General features: G+C 45.4%; 1 protein-coding gene across 1 annotated transcript in view; it reads right to left on the minus strand.

Annotated features, from left to right (window-relative positions):
- The window catches only part of PDE5A (phosphodiesterase 5A), a 186248-nt gene extending 166615 nt beyond the window's left edge, over nucleotides 1–19633 (minus strand). Inside the window, 1 exon segment of the mRNA XM_021008285.2 lies at nucleotides 19330–19633. Within this exon segment, the coding sequence (XP_020863944.1) occupies nucleotides 19330–19544 (215 nt within the window). The 5' untranslated portion in view covers nucleotides 19545–19633.
- Between the last annotated feature and the right edge of the window lie 280 nt (nucleotides 19634–19913).

Genomic DNA, 19913 nt, shown 5'->3' on the forward strand with positions numbered 1-19913 from the left:
TCATTGGATTCTCACAACAACTCTGTGAAGTGGGTGCTATTATTATCTCTAGCTTACAGGTGGGGAAACTGAGGCTGAGACCAGTTAAGTGACTTGTCCAGGGTCTGTGTGATTAGTGGATCCAGGTTCATCCCCCAATGCAGTGACCCACCTAGCTGTCTCAATGCCCCCCCCCCTCCGCCGCCTTTCACTGGATAAGCAGATGGACAGTGGGTGTGGGAGGGCAGGTTCACTGGGTAAGGGAGATGGAAAAGGAGAAGTATATCTAGAAATGAGAAGGAAAGATGATGGAAGGAAGGAAGACGTGAAGGAAAGAGTGATGGAAAGGGGGAAGGAAAGGGAGCAGGGAGGAAGAAGAGAGCATGCCCCAAGACTCAGAAGCTCTATTAAGAAGGGTTCTTTTTACCTCTTTTGAGTAATGGACCCTTTTGGAAGTCTGGTGAAGCCTATGGGCCCCTTCTCAGAAGAGTGCATTTAAATAATCAAAGGCAACAATAGACTTCAGTTAGAGATTACTGAAAATAAAATTTCTATCAAAGTCTATAGACCCCCTGAAATCTCCCCACAGGTTGCAGGACCCAAACTAAGAACCCCTACATTAGGGAACTTCACTTTTGTCTGGCTGCCTGAAGTAGAAGAGGAATCATCAGGCTTGGAGTCAGAGAACCCTGGATTCAAATCCTGCCTGTCACCAGTTGAGAGATCATGAGCAAGTCATTGAACCTGAGTCTCAATGTCCTGTCTATAAAATGGGGATGATAATATCCAGAGTACTCATCTCATCAGCTGCTGTGAAGGCTAAATGAGATAATGGGTGGAAAGTACTTTGTAAACTTTAATCCCTAGGTAGACACAAACTACTAATATTGTGGGAGGGATAATGAAAAGATACAGGCATTGAATCAGCCAAAGACATAATCACATCTCCTATGTTTCCAACTCTGCAAAATGTTATTTTGCTTTTATTTAATCTATTGTTCTTGTTCATCAGTCATGTGACTTAATAATTAACCCCAGACCAGACCTGACACCAAATTGCCTTTTCTGAAAAAGGAGAAGAGGATCATTTATAAAGAAAAAGGAAATGGTTTTTAATGGGGGGGGGAGGTTCCAGAATTAGGTACTCTGCATGAACATAGCCATGAGGCAGTAATCTTGACTCCAAGAAGCATGGTAGATAAGCTGGGGTGACTGACATCATTAGTGGGATTTGATTTGAATTTACCACTCATCTCTAGGGGGGAAAGACAGTTAATTAAAATAATAACATTAATTTTACAAAGTATTGCAACAAAAATATTAATGAAGCATAGGGATAATCACTCACAATCAGTAATAGAAAAATTAACACCTGTCCCCTAAAAGGAAGAAAAGGATTGGTAGAATAAACAAGTTAAAAACCTAGGGAAATACTTTTGGAACGAACAAGAGTGAAATCTGAAAACAGGCACACATCATTGGATTTGTCAAATGTAACCAAAACCAGGTTGTCTCTGGATACAGTCTAGAAAGCAGCTACTATCAATAGTGGAATCAAAAGGCGCTCCATGGGTGACAGCCACATGAATTCGGCCAACTACGTCAATAACAACAAAAATGTTTAAAGAAGTATCAAACTAATGTCTGAGTCATGGATTTTTTAATGGAAACAAAGGAATTTTGGGATGGTAATTCAGGGCCGGGTCGTGACCAACACAAATTATAAAAAAGTTTATATTCAAACAGCCCACATTTAGTGATCAATGCAGAATATAAAAAGGCAGTATAAGATAGAAACTGTAACAAATCACTACAACCTATAAACATTTAGCCCACACCAAACACTAAGCAAGTCAAAACTTGGTGGTAGGTAAAATTATATGTCACAAATTCACTATTTCTTTCACAGACTGACAGGTAACAAATCTCTGTACCATACATACAGTCCTCAGAACATAGAACTCCTGACATTTGAGTGTCCTAGGATCCTGGAGAACTCAAGTAATAAACCGTACTGGGATGGAAATACAATCACAGCCTGAACTGTTGCCCACAATTGCCCAGGCATAGGGCATAACACTGATCCATAAAAAAACTTAAGAAAAACATTTTCAATAGATTTCACCTTACCAAATATTCATAGTGTGTCTGAGATGCCTGGAATGAAAACTTTCAAAATATGAAGATTTAGCTAAAAAAAAAAATCATGTGGGAACAGTATGAGATGCATGCCATCCCAGTTGTCCTGCTTTCTGTTCCTGGAGTCGATCTTGTACAAGGTGATTGCTATAGACTGCTGTTAGCCTATAAAAGATGAATTTACACCCTAATACTTTGCTTCAACTATGGAAGGCAGTTAATTCATCCACCTGCAGAGCAGTAGGCAGAACATTAACTATATAGGAAGCACAAAATGACAGTGACTTGTCCTAGGACTATTTCTATCTGATTGCCATCAAGAAGAATGAAAAGAATGAGATAATAGCAATGATTACAACAGCACCAAAGCTGTTATTACTTTAGTCAAGGACTTCACAATGCTTTTTCAATGGTACTCTTAGCTGTTAAGTCACACTATACACATTACTGACCAGTGCAGGGTAGTCAACTTACTTATTAAAACAAACAAAAACAAAAAAAAACAAAAACAAAAACAACCTACCCCTAAGGTGAGATGATATGAAATACTGTGAAATTGTGAAGCTAATAAAATGTGAAGAGGAAAACACTGGACCTAAATTCATAGGAAGTCTTCATTCAATGTAAACTCCCAGAAATTCGATCAAAGATACAGATGCCTCAAACAGCATTAAAAGCCTCAAATGATGTTGAAAAAGAGGTTGACATACTTAGATTGGGATTCCAAAAAGACCTTTGTTAAATTCGATGGAATGACCCAACCAGCCGATCAAGGATATGAAAATGGATAATGCTTCCTTCTTTGGTTTCCCTGACTTTACATTCCCCAAGTTCTGCTCCCCTCTGTCTGATCTTGCCCCTGGGAGCATGAGTATTCCTCCAAGGCTCTCTCCTGGGCCCATTTTCTCTCCATGCTCTCTCAGTGATTTCTCTTACTCCCATGGGTTCATTTATCACCTCTAAGCAGATAACATGTGAATGGATATATCTAGCCCCAGACTCTCTCTGGAGCCCCAGTCTCATATTCCAATACTTGCTAGACTTCTCTACCTTTTCACAGAATTAGAGCTGAAAAGAACCTTAGAAGCCATTGAGACCAATATCATTTTACAGATGAAGAAAGAGAGACCCAGAGAAATAAATGAATTACTCCAGTGTCTGAAATGAGATTTAAGGCCATCTTCCCAATTCCAAATGTAGCTATAAACCTATGACACCAGCATTTCAAACATAGTATGTCTGAAATGGACCCCATCATCTCCCCAACCCGTCCTAATCTGCTACCCATATAAACATTCCCATTTTTATTCTCCTACTCACCCAGGTTTAAAGCCTCAGAATCAGACTTGACTCTTCCAAGTTAAAAACCTCAGCAGATCCAATGAGTTGTGAAAGGCTAATTGATTAGTATGTGGTTTTTGACACCACATCCTTCTCTTTCAATCCAGTGGAATCTAGTTCCCCGTATTTCCTCTCACCTAGAATTTGGCAATAAACTCTCATCTGGTCCCCTTCAGTCTCTTCTTGTTTGAATCTATACTTACCATAGCTGCCAAAAAAATTTTCCCAAGGAAAAAAAGTAACCATGTGAATCCCTTGCTAAAAAAAAAAATCATCAGGGCTTCCTACTGCCTATGGAATTAAAAACTCACTCCTGCACCTGGCGTTTAAGGTCCTCCAAAATCTAACTCCAACTTACCTTCCCAAGTTCAATTCATAGTATTTCTTTTTACCCACTGAAATTTCCAGCCAAACTGGATGATCAGCTGTTCCCCAAACTTGTCCTTTCTTATCCCTTTCTCTAAGCTTCCATAAATTATTTCCACATGCCTGAAGATACTCTTTTTGCTCTCTCCACCTCTCAATATCCTAATCTTCCAACAAAGCTCAGCTTCAGGACACCTTCGATAGAAATCCTTTCCTGATTCCCCCAGATGTTCGTGTTCTGTCCCTTCTCAAATTGCCTTGTGTTGGCTCGTCTGTGTCCAGATCCTGTCTTCCCAGTAAGCTCTGTTAGGGAGGAGAGCTTTGCCACATATCATTTTGGTCACCCCCAACACCCAGCACAAGATCTAGAACTCCACAGATTCAACAGGTGTGGACAGAGAGTTGCTCATCACATCCTAGAACAAAACCAGGGAGCACTCATGGAAACTTAAAAGGGAAGGCTTGGGCACCACAAAGCAAACCTATATATCTGAGAATGAAGAAGCAAACTACAGAATTCATTATTGTAAAGGGGTGGGGGTAGCTAGAGGCTGAAAACAGAAATAGCTTCACACAGGTCTGGATGAGTCCATTGAGTCCAGCTCTGTAATTATCTCCGGAGGGAAGAAACTAGGATGCTCAGGAACTAGATGCCAAGGTTAGTAACAGCCTTCCTTCACAGGCCCCTCAGTACCACTGTTGGGCAGCACAGTGGGCCTGACCCAGAACAGACACTCGCTAGTCCGCCTATATTTAGCTGGCACTTTCAAGCGTTCCTTCACAGGCCCCCTGTCCCACTGTCAGAGGCACACTGGGTCTGACCCAGAACAAGAATTCAGCTATTCAGACTATATTTAGCCAGTATTTCCAAGCCTTCCAATTGGAAAAAACATCAAATTTATGACAACTGAGAAGGTGATTTGCATGAAGAATATAGATTATTGACTTTGCAAACCTTAAAGAAGTATTTAAATAATAGCTATTATTACTTCAGAACTAAAAAAAAAAACCTTAGAAGTTTCTTTAGCACAGTGCCTGGCACATAGTAGGTTCTTAATACACATTTATTGAATTGAACTGAATTGAATTACTTAGACCAACCTAATCTTCATTTGGCAGGTGAAGAAACTGAGGATCAGAGTCAGAAAGTGACTTACCTAAGGTCTCACAGGTAGTAAGCAGGTTTTCTACTTCCAAATCCATTGTTCTTTTCATTAGAAAAGGTGACCCCTGTCTTGTGTCTAAAATAAGACTAGTCAGGAGGGCAGAGTGGCCCGTGTATCCTGCAGCACAGAACAAGGGGTTCTTTAAAGAAAAGCACCAGGGGGCAGCTAGGTGGCGCAGTGGATAGAGCACCGGCCCCAAAGTCAGGAGTACCTGAGTTCAAATCTGGCCTCAGACCAAACACTTGACACTTACTGGCTGTGTGACCCTGGGCAAGTCACTTAACCTCAATTGCCTAAAAAAAATAAAGAAAAGCACCAGGTGATAACATCTCAATAGTAAAGTAGTAGTTATATAACCACACATATTTCACCAGTTCCCATGGAAATCAATCCTGTTAGGCAGGACCTCTGTCTTATTTCTATTTACCTCATCCCAGTGATTAGGGAAAGGAGTCCTAACTCGTGTGTGTGTGTGTGTGTGTGTGTGTGTGTGTGTGTGTGTGTGTGTGTGTGTGTGTGTGATGGACCCCTCTGGCAGTCTGGTAAAATCCATGGACTCCTCAAAATAAAGGCTATAAATACATTAAATAAAGTGAAAAGATTACAAAGAAAAACAGTTGTTTCCAACTAGTTACTATAATATTGAGAAATAAAGAATGAACTGCGCTGACCTCCAGGTAAGATTCACTGCATTAGGTGCCTGCTTAAACAGAGTGACAACTGAATTTGGTCTGGACAACTCCCAAGTGAGGAAGGCCCTTCTACCAAGGCAGCTCTTCACTTCTGAGTCTTAAAAAGGTGCCTGGAAGAAGCCTGGCTAGCATTTACAAGACTCTTGGATGTTTGAATAGCACTGTACATACATCAGCTCATTGATCTTCACAACAATCCTGGCTCTCTTCTTATTCCTATTTTACAGCTGAGGACAGTGAGGCAGGTGGAGGTTAAGCAACCAGCCCAGGGTCACACAGCCAAGAAGGGTCTGAGGCTGGATTTGAACTTGTGCCTTCCAGATTCCAGGCCCAGCACTCTTAACCACTGTGCCCAGGGTTACAAACCATTTAGCATATGGGGACTGCAGAGCAGATGGGAGATTGAACTCAGGTCTTCCTGGCTTCGAGGCCAGCTCCCTACACACAACTGCCACACTGTTTCTGACATGCTTCATCATTACAATGATAACAGCTAACGTACGTAGGTCTCTAAGGTTTGCCAAGCACTTTACGTATATTACCACATTTTTCCCTCACAGGTGCTATAATTTCCATTTTAGAGATGAGGAAACTGAGGCACAGAGTGGGAAGTGACTTCACTGTCCAAGTTCACAGAGCTATTAAGTGTCTGAAGCAGGTTTCAAAGAGGAGCAGACAAAAGTTAAACTGCACAGAGACACAGTGAACACGTCATTTCAGCTCACGAAGTCGAGGGAAGAATTTTAAGTTTTTGAGGAACACCAAGAGTAACAAACAGGGACTTTCGAAGAACTTGATCACTTCACAAACACAAAGCAAAAAAGGAAATTTGGTGGGGTTTTAAGTGCTGGTATCCTTTCAAGGTCACTGCTACATGCAAAGTATGCCAGGACGTTTAGCACAGGATTTCTTCGACATGCATGCCTGAAATTCAGCTTGTTTCGACTGCCATAACAGCTGAGACACCAAAGAGACGTTCCAGCAAAAGAAGAAAGGATGGCGGCCCGTGGATCACACAGAGCAATCCAGCCAAAAGGAACGGAAAAGGCTGGCCAGGAGATCATTTGGGCAAAGCTCACTATCCAGTGCAGTAGGGGATGGAAGCCTGTTTCTCCCACCCTAAGTCCACCTCTGAGCCTCCTTTTCGATTAGGACGTTGAAGCTGACAGCTGACGTGCTCGAAGCTGCATCTCTCTGCTGTAGTGATGGTGAACTACAAAACACATCGGTGGTGCCTCTGCTTCTAGGCTACTCCATGCAACGCTGAACAAAATCGACAGCCAGATCATATCAACAGCCACTGACTCGAACAATTTTTCCCTGTAGAAGCTCAGAGTTGGAAAGGAGATCAGAAGCCCTCAGTTCTATCCCATCCTTGGACGAGATCCAGGTTTATAACATGCATGCATATATGTGTTTGTTATAAGCACACATGTGTATACACATACATGTATGGATACGTGTGCGTGCATGTGTGTATACAGTCATGTGATCATGCAGCATCCGCTGAAAGCCCTCCAGTAAGGAAGAATCTGCTGCTCCTCTGCTCCTTCCACTTTGGGAATGGTTCTGACTGTGAAGAAGTCTTTCTTTACACCCAAGTTAAGACGACCCTTTGATTTCCACTAGTTGATCCTGGCTCCCACCCTCTGGGATCAATAGAAGAATCTATTTCCTGCCCTCCCCCCATTCTGATATGCCAACTATTAGCGAGATCTAAAGCAAGAAGAGGCCTCAGGTCACCTCATCCAAGCTTCCTCATTTTAAAGATAAAGAAACTGAGGGTCAGGGAGGTTAAGAGATACCTGCAATTCCTTCAGCAAATGGTTTCAAGAACCCTGAAATTCCTGGTTACCTTCCTGTAGATATTCTCCTCCTTCCCAAAATATGGCACTTAGACACGAACACAATACTTGTTATGTGGCCTGACCAGGCACCCACCTACTCATTCAACAAGAATTCATTAAGGGCCTACTACGTGCCAGGCGCTGAGAATAGGCAGTAGGACCACAAAGACAAAAATGAAGCCGCTCTCTGCCCTCAAGGAGCTTAGGAGCAAACAATGCGTGCACAGAAAATGAAATGCAGAACATTTTCTGGGGGAAGGTTATGAGCAGCTAGGGGGATGTGGATGAGCTCTCTGCAGGAGGGCTGAGCTTTAAAGGAAGCAAAGGATTCTTTGAGGTAGGAGTGAGGAGAGAAGACAGTCTGAGCATCGTGCGTGAACGCACAGTGTTGGAGATGGATTATTACGTGGAGGGGAGAGTAAGCTATCAGTCTGGCAGGAATGCAGAGTACATAAAGGAGAGACTGGGTTGGCTTTGAAAGGTCCCCAAGGAAACGTTTGTATTTTAGCCTAGAAACAGGAGGAAGCTGCTAGAACAGAGCAGTGACAGGGGACTCCCACCAACTCTTCTCTAGTCCTCAGATTACACTGGATTTGGGTGGTTTGGGTCACCCCTGACACACACCATACTGTTGCAAAATTCCCCAGATATTTTTCATATGAATTGTTGTCTAGCCACACATATATATATATATATATTTGATTCTAGATCTAGCAATCCAGCTTTGATGATTCTGTATCTGCCATGTTAATAAGCCCCTAATGACCACATCCAAGGAATGATTTTCACCACTACAATTAGTAGGGTTTAAAGTAAATAACATGTTAATAAACAACATATAAGTAAATTACTAATAATAATTATAACATAATTATATCATATGTAATAATTTACTTAATAAATGTATTAAGTAAACAAGATATAATAGAGACTGAACCCAGGATTTCATTGATTTGGGGAGCTCCCAGTGAAAGATTTCCTCTAGTAATACAGGCTAGCACCTTCTTTTCAATGTATAGTCTTAGACATTTGCCTAGAGCAGAGGTGTCCAACATGGCCCTCAATACTGCTGAGTACAGCCAGAGCCCTTGAAGGCCAAATGCTGAAGGGGAGGCTTAAGTACTTTGGCCACCTAATGAGAAGATGAGATTTGGTGGAAAAGAGCCTGATGTTGGGAAAGACTGAAGGCAAAAGGAGAAGGGGAGGGCAGAGGGTGAGATGGGTGGATGGTGTCATGGAATTAACAAATGTGAACCTGGACAGACTTCAGGAGATAGTGGAGGACAGAAGGGTCTGGTGTGCTATGGTCCATGGGGTCATGAAAAGTTGGACATGACTGAACAACTACACAGCTGGAACCAGATGAAAACATAATTGGGAAATATTTAATAAAATAAAGATGCACTAAAATATAGACAGTATTAATATGTGGTTTTCTAAGTCAAATGAAGCCTACTGGGATTCTTATATATAGTTTAATGGCTCCCTATTTCTATTCTTACCACCTGTGTGACCCTGGGCAAGTCACTTCACCCTGTTTGCCTCAGTTTCCTCATCTGTAAAATGAGCTATAGAAGGAAACAACAAACCACGCCAGTATCTTTGCCAAGAAAACCAAAAATGGGGTCAGGGAGAGTCAGACATGACTGAAAAATGACTAAACACCACCATCACCACTACCATAAAGATCACAGGGCATAGAGCTGAAAGAGACCTCAGGAACATGAGAGAACCTCAGTCACACAAGAGTAAATAGGCCCTGAGAGGTTAAATGCCTTCCTTGCCCAACATCAGAAGGTAAGTGAGGGGAAGATGAGGGTCAAGAACCTAAAGCTCAATGCTTTGGGTGGGCCAAGCACTGTGCTAGGTCCTGGAAGAGATCCAACATTTACATGCCTTAATCCCAGCCCTCACTTTTAGGGAGGAGGAGACACAACATTACAAGCGAATAAAATCCAGGGCATAAGAGACCAGAACACAGGACTTGTGTCAAAAATCCCTGGGTTCAAATGTTGCCTGCTACTATCTGTAGGACCCTGGATGGGTTGCTCTATTCCCCCACTACCCTCTCCGCTCCCAGTCTATGAACTTATAACATACTTAGTTGGGGAGGATGTTAGTGACCACACAGAGAGTCTGGGGGCTTCCTGAAAAAGGTGGCAGGTGAGCTGATCTTTCAAAGTTCCTTCACAGCTTTCAATTTAGGATGCTAAAAGCTGATGGGTATTCAGGAGCAAAAGGGGTGGTGTGGGGAGGATGGCCAATTACAGCTGTAGAGAATGTCATAGGCTGAACCAAAGAACTAGAGAACCCAGGGAATGTTAGGGGCAAAGATCCCAGTGGGAAGAGTCAAAATGAGGAATTCTTGTACCTTGGGAGAAAGGGGAGATTGGAAACCTGATGCAAGAAGCTCTGGCTTTCGAGTCAAAGGACCTGGATTCAAATGCTTCCTCTGATGCTTACTATCTGTGTGACCTTGGCCAGATTAGTTAATATCTATTTTTCATGTGTAAAATGAAGCAGGTTGGACCAGATGGTCTCTGAGGCCCTGCCAGCTCCAGATCTATGATCCATGGCCCTGGGTCAATCTTACTGCGAAGGCATCTGGTCTATGCTCCTCAAGAGTACTTAAGAGGTAGGCACCAGGAAGAGGGTCATTGCAATGACAGCCTGGAGATGTTATCCCGAGTATGGCTGCACTGCAGGATGGCACGGCCCAGGGAAAAGTTATAAGGCCAAATGTAGGTTCTGAAACTGCTACAGGGAGGAAGGAACGTCAGTGCCTTAGGTCAAAGCTCCAGGTACCTCATGTTAGTTACGGCTCTGGCTCTTACTGAGAATGAAGGAATGAATATACATTTATTAAGTATTAACCATTTGCCAAGGACCATTCTGAGTGTGAGAGTTAGAAACAGAAAGCTCTCAAGGAACTCACACCCTAATTAAAGGGTAGGGGTGGGAAGGGGAATAAGACATAAAGGAATCATAGCTACAAGGCTGGAATGGAAAACCCATAGTCCTCTGCGCATATCACTGGTGCCAAAGGAAAGGCCCAAGGGCCCCTCTAAATTCATCGGTAGATTAGATGACAGTTCTAGAGGTCTGAAGAACATAAAAGCAGGGCAGATGGTAAGGCAGAGTAGTCCTCGATTTCACCGCAAGGAATGGAGTTGGTGACTTCCATCTCTATAAACTATGTGAACAGTCAAGTAGGCCCAAAGGGCTGTAGGTGGTCCCTGCCAGGGGGACAGGGAAGGGTGCCCTCAGGAGTGGGTTCTAGGATGGTGGAAGTAGGGGACGAGAGACATCAACTTCTAAATCATATTGGTTTCCAAACAAAAGCAACTGAACTTTATTGAGTGTGTAAGAGGAGATCACTGAAGATCTTAAAGTAGGAGTGCCCTGACCAGCTGTATACCAGATGAATAAATGAAAAAGCATATTTTAAGCCCTACCTACTATATGCCAAGGCTTATGCTAAGCAACTGCTGTGGATACACTTAGAAAAAAAAAACAGTCCCTGCTCTCACAGTCTAAGAGAAGACAACCCATGTAGGATGGTTAAGCTGCAGGGTAGACGGCAAGACCCAGAGATCCTTCTGATGCCTACGGGTGCCTATAAAACATCATGATCAATAGTGAGACAAGGGAAACATGGCACAGGAGTGCCCAGCATGGCATGCCTGCATCAAAGAAGGCTCTGTGAGCAAAGCAGAATTGCAGTAGCTCAAAAGAAAAGTGGGATGTGTAAATTGATGGACATCTCCACTCCATATGTTCATTGGGTACCCTTCAGACACGAAGGACAACAGCCACATCATGATTATACATTGCCTTGAACTCGGTTACAAAATACCAATCACAAAACATTTTTCCCACATTATCACCAAAAAAAATACCAGATAGTTAAAGAAAGGTCCTGGGGGAAATAGAGCAAAGGAATAGCTGTACAAACTGGAGGAAGTGGTCACTCCATTAGAGAGGAGGTCAGCCTTTCTGTAATGAAGACCAGCTTCAAAGATTGACCATTGGGCAGACTGCAGCAACGAGGGCCCGAGGAGGCAGGAAGTGCCATCTCACAAAGAACTATATCCAGTTCTGGGAAAGAGTAGAGACAATCTAGTCAATTACTTGGGAGTACCTAAGGGAAAAATACAAATATCTGTCTCCATCACCCCCAAAGAACTTTTCTGCCAAACATTAGCTGGAGGACCTTATGAACATAATTGCAGTCCCACAAATTTTCAGTCCAGGTCACTATTATCCTTTAGGTAACCCTTTATGTCAGATAATTATTTAGGTGGTTGCATAATAATAAAGTATCTTCTATCTGGATTTGGTGGGCATTGTTTTGATTCAGTGAGGCATTTGCCAGTCTAACTGGAGTTAGTATGACTGAATGGATAGGGTGCTGAGTTTGGAAACTGGGAAACCAGGGGTCAAATCCCACTTCTGCTATTTACTAGCTGTGTAACTGTGGACAGGTGGCTCGATCTCCCCCCTCACCCCGGGGCTCATTTTTCTTGTTTGTAAGATAAGGTTAATAAGAGATATAGTACCTACCTTACACTGTTGTTGTGAGGGCTGTTATATAAAGTACTTTGCAAACCTGAGAGTGCTATAAAGATTTCTGTTATTATAAGAATGTTTTTCAGACATACTCATATAGAAAATCAATCTAAAACTAATCTCAAGTTGAAACACTAAATATTTAAGTTGCCAATGGGCTGCTACCACTACTAATTAAAAAAAAACACCTCATAGCTGATAGTTATATAGCACTTTAAGGTCTGGGAAGCATTTTAATTATGTTGTCTCATTTAATCATTACAAAAACTCTGTGAGGTGGGTGTTATTATTAATTCTCATTTTACAGATAAGTATACTGAGGATCAGAGAGGTTAAGCGACTGGCTCAGGATCACGTAGCTAACAAATATCAGACAGTGGATTCAAAGTTAGGTTCTCCTGACTCTAACCTCAGAATTTTCCCACTGTACCACATTGCCTCTCAAAGAGAAAAAAACAAAAACAAAAACAAATTCTTAGTCGATCAAGTCAACACGCATTTACTAAATACCTACTGTATGCTGGGCACTATGCTAAGTGCTAAAGGTTAAAAGAAAAGAAAAAAATAGCCCCGTTCTCAAGGATCTCATGGTCTAACCGGAAAGACAACATGCCAACAATGCCTTCCAAATAGGCCACAGATAGAATAAATTGGAGCTAATTTATAGCAGCTGCTATAGGTACAAAAGTCCAGGGAGAGGGAATTGGCTCCAAGTTCTTTGATTCAAAAGTACAGAAGGGCAGGTAGATACTGTCCAGTTATATACAGGTAAACATCACACACACACACACACACACACACACACACACACACACACACACACACACACCCTTGAATAAGATAGCCATTATTTCAGAATGGCAATAAACTGAGAAACAATGTGAAACTGGAACAGAAACGGTAGTGCTTGGTCCATGGCCAGTGGATTTTGTTTTCTATGACCCACAGGATTTAGAGTGTGAAGGGACCTTCGAGATTATTAGGTTCAATCTCCTCAGTTTACAAAGGAGGAAATTAAGAGGAGAATTAAGGGAACCAAGAGGGTAAGTAGCACAGCTGAATTTTGAATCCAGGTCTTGGGACTTCAAATTTAGGGCTCTCTAGTAAATGCATTAGTAAAATGTACTTTACAAATAATTCATAGGGAAATTACTTTTATGAAGTGGTCTCTTCAATTTATAGGAAACTAACAAAAATTCAGAGTGAATAGCACTTGCCACCTGTTTTATATCCATATCAACTGGTTTCTAAAGTACTATCTTGGGGGCAGTGAGGTGGTTCAGTGGATAGAGTGCTCGGCCTGGAGTCAGAAAGACCCATCTTCATGAGCACAAATCCAGCCTCAGAGGCGTATTAGCTGTGTGACTTTGGGCAAGTCTCTTGACTGTGCCTCAATTTCCTCATCTGCCAAATGAGTTGGAGAAGGAAATGGTAAACCACTCCAATATCTTTGTCAAGAAAACCCCCAGTGGGGTCATGAAGAATCAGACATGCCTGAAACAACTCAACAATGACAATAATAAGAGATAATAGAAGGGAGAAAAGTGACGAAAAGAAAATTTTTTCAAAGTACATGTGGGACCTAAGACCTCCCTCCCCTTCTGCTTTTATCCAACTAATTCAGGCTGTCTCTGTGATGTTAAATAGACACCATATTGTTCAGTGGCAAAATCACAGAGAACCTGGGGAGCCCAGGTCCTGGGGAGTGGGGGAAACACACCCTATTGCCTGTACAACTTTGGGCGGGTCACTTCATTTCTCAGGGTGCAAGTTTCCTCATTTGTAAAATGAGGGGCTTGGGTTAGCTGGTCTCAAAGGGCCCTTCCAGCTTCCCATCTATGCTCCCATGATGCTCAGTGTAAAGTTAATTATGGAAAGCTACTTGGGAGCAACAAAGGGCCTGTTGTTCCCAGACTTTGATCCAAGCCACCACAAAAACTTCACGTCAGTCGATTTGACTCTATGCAAAGAGGCATTTGGGCTTTTGGCCTGGTACAAAACAAAGCAACTTTTAAGGATCAGAGAGACAACCTGCAATTGTTAGAAAACTAGAAAAAACATGACATTTGCATCCCAGATGTACTTAACCTCAAAGGTCAAACATTAACATTATTTTAACATGTGCTGAACACAACAGACACATTTCCTAGGTCTTAGAATCAAGAAGGTTTCATTGAGAATGCAAACACACATTGGAAAAAATGACCCTTCTCCTTCAAAGGATCTGGGCAGTCTGATTCCTGGGATGGTGCAGAGGGCATCAAAATAGCTCTCCACATAATCCAGTTGATTTGTTGAAAATTAATTGCCAAAATACTGGTCATTCACATTATTAACTTAACTGATGCAATCAAATGCACAATAAGGTGGCTAAGGACTGGCTGCCACCAATCCTTTCCTGACCCACCTCCCCACCCCCAATCTCTTTTCAATGCTGAAGAGGCGCTGGCATTGTTTTCTTCTTAATTAAAGTTAGGTCCTAGGGAAGCTAAGAGCCAGTACCTCTTCAATCAAATGCTACCTTTCAATGAGTCACAAAGAATACTGACAGCTTGCCATCCATCTTTAGGAGGAGGACTATTGCCTCATTCACTACTAATAATTGTCCACTGCATGTGGCTGAATTTAAACCAAGTCTCAGGCTGTCCAGCAGAATGAGATACCAAAACACTTGTTGAAACTCAACAGTTAAAGACTGAGAAGCGCTACAGTATGGAGGAAAGAGGGCTGAACTCAGATGTGTAGAACCTGAGTTCAAATCCTGACTCTATTACTTAGCACTCCATGCACCTCCAGGAATGTCAATTCACCTTTTTAAGGGTTGATTTTGGAGCAGCTAAGTGGTGCAGTGGATAGAGCGCTGGGCTTGGAGTCGGAACACTCATCTTCATAGGTGTAAATCCCACCTTAGACACTTACCAGCTGACCCCTGGACAAGTCACTTGACTCTGTTTGCCTCAATTTCCTCATCTGTAAAATGAGAAAGAGATAGCTAAACCATTCTAGTATCTTTGCCACAATCTCCCCCCTTTTGGAGGGTCAGAGCAGCTCACGACTAAACAAACCTTGGTTTCCTTATATGTAAAATGAAGGAGTTGAGCTGCCTAGATGAACTTTAAGGTTCTTCCCAAACCTAGAACCAGTAACTTAAGATAAAACAATGAGAGTCATGTGGTTTAGCTGATAGAAGACCAGGTCTGGGAGTCAGGAAGACCTAAAGAGGCTTAACTTCAAAGCCTCAGGTGAATCTCTAAAACAAAATTAGAAAGAAACTTAGCAGAGAGATGCTGAGCTGTATTAGTAGAGGGAGTATCCAGCACAATGAAATCCGTAAGAAGCTAGATCCATCAACAGGTTTGATTCCTGGGGCAGATTCACTACCTGAATAACTTGTACTTTGTTTTTTTAATTTCCAAGCTAAAGCATGTTCATTCATACCATCTTTTTCTATTTGAAGAAAACATGGAAGGGGAAAGAATAACATTTCCAAGAGAAGGTGATCCAAGATTTAGACAGCAGGTAAGCTAAAATCATAATCAAAGTATCAAGAACTTTGCTGCAGTGATTTCTGTGGCCTAGATTTTGATTTCGGGTGTTTCTGAGATTTCCCAGTTGGTGTCTGAGGTCCCATCTGGAATCACCCAGTTGTAATCGCTTTTTACATTGCCTCCCACTCACCCTCCCACCAAGTGAAAAGACTCAACTTCCTATCCAAACCGGTTTGGAAGCCTTTGCAGGCCGCTCCCAACCAGCTGGACAATGTACAATCCCAAATGGGAGAGCTTGTATTTCTTGGCCACTTCAGAGATTAAAGGCCTGCTATCCTCTGACTAAACATGGGACCAATTTCCGGTTCTCATAAGGCAGAAATTCACATCCTTCTGAAAAGTGAGATAACTAGGCTCTGTCATCCCCTTGGAGTCAGGAATTATGTTAAGGTTGTCTTCGAGGAAAGAGATTCTTTGGGCTCTGACTCCCCTCTAATTTGGGGGGGGGGCTGAGCACAGCACAAACCCTGAGAATCCTGACAAGAGCCAGAGAAAATTAGAAAATGACATTGCGAAGAGGATTAGGACTCCATCGTTTCCCATGTTTTGCTACAGTTACTGGGTTTCAGAAGATTCCTGGTGAGCTCTGAAAGTGAAATGTCTAGTCAAAATGACCCCTAAATCACTTCCCGGGATGGAGAGTCTGTGAAGGGAGGGGGCGCCAAACTACCAGCAGCAGAACCCAGGGGGCTAATGAGATATTCCCATTATTACAGCAAGCCGAGGTATTTGGGTTTTCAAGCGCAGCAAGAGCTTCGTTTACGGGGGCTGCCAGAAAACAAACAAACAAACAAAAACACTACCAGGGAAACTATTTGACAAAGTGAGAAATCTAATGTTACAGGAAATGAGCATCCTTCTAATACAATCCTTGTATTAGAACAAGGTGTATGGGGAGGGGGGAGGGTGGCAGAGCCACACAGACTTGGCAAAAGGCAGCATGTGAAGACTTAACCCTGCCAATGCCACCGCCCCTTTAGAGCTGCAAAGCCCCCTCTCTTTAAAATGCCCTCCCTGCTTGGGAGCCAATGGAGTAGCGGTTCTCAGGTCTCTGGTTTGTAGGCAGTGAGATGTGGGAGCAACAGGATAGAAATTTGGGAAAACAAATGAACAAAAAGATATTACTGAAGTTCTCCCAAATTTAAAAATTGGAAGACACCTTGGGGACCACATCTATTCTAGGACTTCTTAACGTGAGTGACAGACCCCTCGGGCAGTCTGGTAAAGCATATGGACCCCTGTCTCGGAATAATGTTGTTAAATTAATAAAATAAAATATACAGGATTACAGAAGAAAGCAATGTATTGATGTATATTTATCAAAATACTGAAAAATCAAATTCATAGACCTGAAAGGGCAAACCTCTGATTCTGTCCGACCCTTACAAGACCAAAAGAAACCTCTCAACAACATCCCCAGCAAGACATTGACCTATCCCGTATTTGAAGACCTGTCTAGTGATGGGGAGCTCGCTACGTCTCCGAGAAGCCATTATAATTTGGACATCTCTTAATGATAGAAAGTTCTTCCTTACATCAAGCCTAAATCTCCTTCTCTGGAACAAGCCCCTTCTCGCACATCGGGGTCTGCAAACATTCATCCCGGGACGGGAACCACCCCCATCGTGATCTTCAAACCCGTAACTGGGAGCGCTCCTGCTCACATCTCTTGCTCCCTTGCTCCGGGGACAGTCTCTAACGCTGAGTCTAGGCTCTTTCATAAGACCGGCACATAAACACAATAAAAGTCATGCCCTGCTTCATCTGGACTTCAGCAGGTCAGTTGCCTCCCGCCGCTTTCCCAGTCTGACGCGGGTGCCTGTGCTCTCCACCCCCCCTCCCCCTCTGGTTGGGGCCACCGAGCCGGAAGGATGACAATACCTCGTTTTGTCTCCGAAAGGCAACATAGCCGAGGCTCGGAGGGGAGACCATGCAGCCTCGTTCCAACAGCCTGGAGCTCCCTCCTGAACCTGAGCCGGTCCCTGACAGGGCTGCCGGGCGAGGTGAGACAAGGTGAGACGCGGAGCGGCTGCCCCGCCAGGTGATGATGCTGGGACACGCCCTTGAACTCCTGAAGCTCCCACACCGCGCAGGTAGGACGCTGCCCCCTAGCAGGGAGCGCTTGGCACAGCAGCACCCCACTGGGAAGGCTGTCGATCTCCCCCACTGCTCCCCAAGTCCGTGGCCGGCTCCGAGTCCTGGCAAACTCAGGCGTCTCTGACCCGGCCCACTGTTTCCTGCCTCTCCTAGCCCCTTGTGCTGCGGCCTTCAGTGCTTTAGACGGCAGGCCAACCGACGGCCAACCTTATCCAGGAGTCTGGACTGCACGCTCCTGCGACGAAGAGCGAGGCTCAAAGCCCCGGTGCCCTAGATGCTGCTGCTGCTGCTGCTGCCTAAGCCTTCCTCCGTCCCACCCCGGACAGGCAGGAACAACTAACTGTAGGGGCCCTTGGGGAAACAGCGCCGCCCCCCCCCCACCGCGTCCCCTCCTCCTGCAGCTGTGGCTATTCCTCTCAGTTAGACGGCGCACACACACAGACACAGACACAGACACACACACACACACACACACACACACACACACATATACACTCACTCACGCTCAAGCTCCACCCCTGCTGGGCTAGGCTGGGCAAAGCTGAACAAGACTAGTGAAGATGGACAGCACGCCCAGCCTTGCTCTTTCTTCGTGGTCTCTTTCTCCTCCCTTCCCAGACTGCGGCTGGTGCTCCCAGGCCTGGCTGGCTGCCTCCCGTCCAGGACAGCCGGACCGGACTGGGCCTGGAGCGCTCAGTTAGCCAGGGCAGCTCCAGACCCGCCATTTGCTCGGGGTCTCCTCCCAGCCCAGCCCAGCTCCGCCTCTGCCCCCGGCCCCGCCCCCGCCGTTCTTCTCCCTCTCCTCTGTCCCTCTGGTGTGCCAGGCGGCGGGGGCCTCCTAGAGAGCCCAGCGCTGACCCAGGCCAGGCCGGAACCCCGGGGCAAGGCTCAGCGGCCTTTCTGTGCATCTCCTAAAAACTCCCAAAGGAGTAAAAAAGCTAGAAGATCAATAAAGTGGGTAGCAGTGGGGTCCTGGTCAGAGGGCCAGGGTGAGACTGCGCCCAGGAAGATTCCAGGCTCCAGCCCCCTATCCAATTCCAAGCACACACAAAAACACACACACGCCTATTCCTCCGGTTTCCCCTGTGGAAAGAACTCGGACTAAACCGGCCCTTTCTTCCGGGCTCCAAGGAGGAAAAACTGTTGGGGTTCGTTCTGGGGTTGAGGGCAAAGCAGGAGGGCAGAAGCGAGGCTGCAGCGTGGACCCGGAAAGCAGAAAAAAAAAATCTTTGCTCCGGTGAAGCCCCGGCCCGGCTGCAGACTTAGTGTCTGCGCCCCGACTGGATCGGCAGCCGGACTGTGCTTCTGGCGGGGCCGGAGCTCGGGAAGGGCTACCAGAGATCTCCAAGACCCCACTCCCTCCTGCGATCCAAGGCTCGGAGAGTTAGAGGTGGGAAGGGATCTTACAGGTCATCTGGTCCAGCCCCCTGTTTTGTGGGCTTTTGTTCTCCAAGCCCTAGGAGCGGTGCTGGGGTGACTCCTGGGCCAGAAGCAGGGGCAAGAGTGGGGGAAAGGGGAGGAAAAGAGCGGCGGCCCCCCCACTCCCCAGGCTCCCCAGTGCGAGGCTTGCGGGCACTCTGCTTACCTTGTGGCTTTCCGAACAAAGTAGGAGGAAGTAAAGTCCCAGTGGTCGTCCAGCCACGCTTCCACCCAGGCGGTGTCCCGGGGCTCCCCGGGCTGCCCGGGCTGCCGCTGCTGCTGCTGCTGCTGCTGCTGCTGCTGCTGCTGCTGTTGCCGCTGCCGCTGCCGCCGGCGCCGGCGCCGCCCCCGTGGGCTCGGACTCGGGCAGCCGGGCTCCATGGTCCCGCGGTGCTGCCCCCGCCCAGGGGCCGCTACTCGCCGGAGGCGCTCGGGGCCCTCCTCCCTTCCCCCCCACGGGGGCCCGCCCTTGCGGAATCTGGAGCCGGAGCGCTCCAGACCCTCCTCCCCGGCTCCGCCGGGCAGAGGGACGGAAGGCGGGAGCGCAGCGCTGGCCTCCCCCGCCCCTCCCCAGGCGCCCCACCGGCTCTCCAGGTGTGGCAGGCTCCGGCAGAAGCTGCGCTAGACTGAAACTGACACGGAGGCTGAGGCACAGGGCACTTTGGGGAGGGGTGCCTCCCTCTCTGCCCTGTGTCCCCGGGGCGTGGGTGCTCAGACGCGGGCAGGCTTGGCCACCGGGGTGCGCTGCGA

Source organism: Phascolarctos cinereus, unplaced genomic scaffold (assembly GCF_003287225.1).
Source record: "Phascolarctos cinereus isolate Bilbo 61053 unplaced genomic scaffold, phaCin_HiC Scaffold_9;HRSCAF=440, whole genome shotgun sequence".
Lineage (NCBI taxonomy): Eukaryota > Metazoa > Chordata > Mammalia > Diprotodontia > Phascolarctidae > Phascolarctos > Phascolarctos cinereus.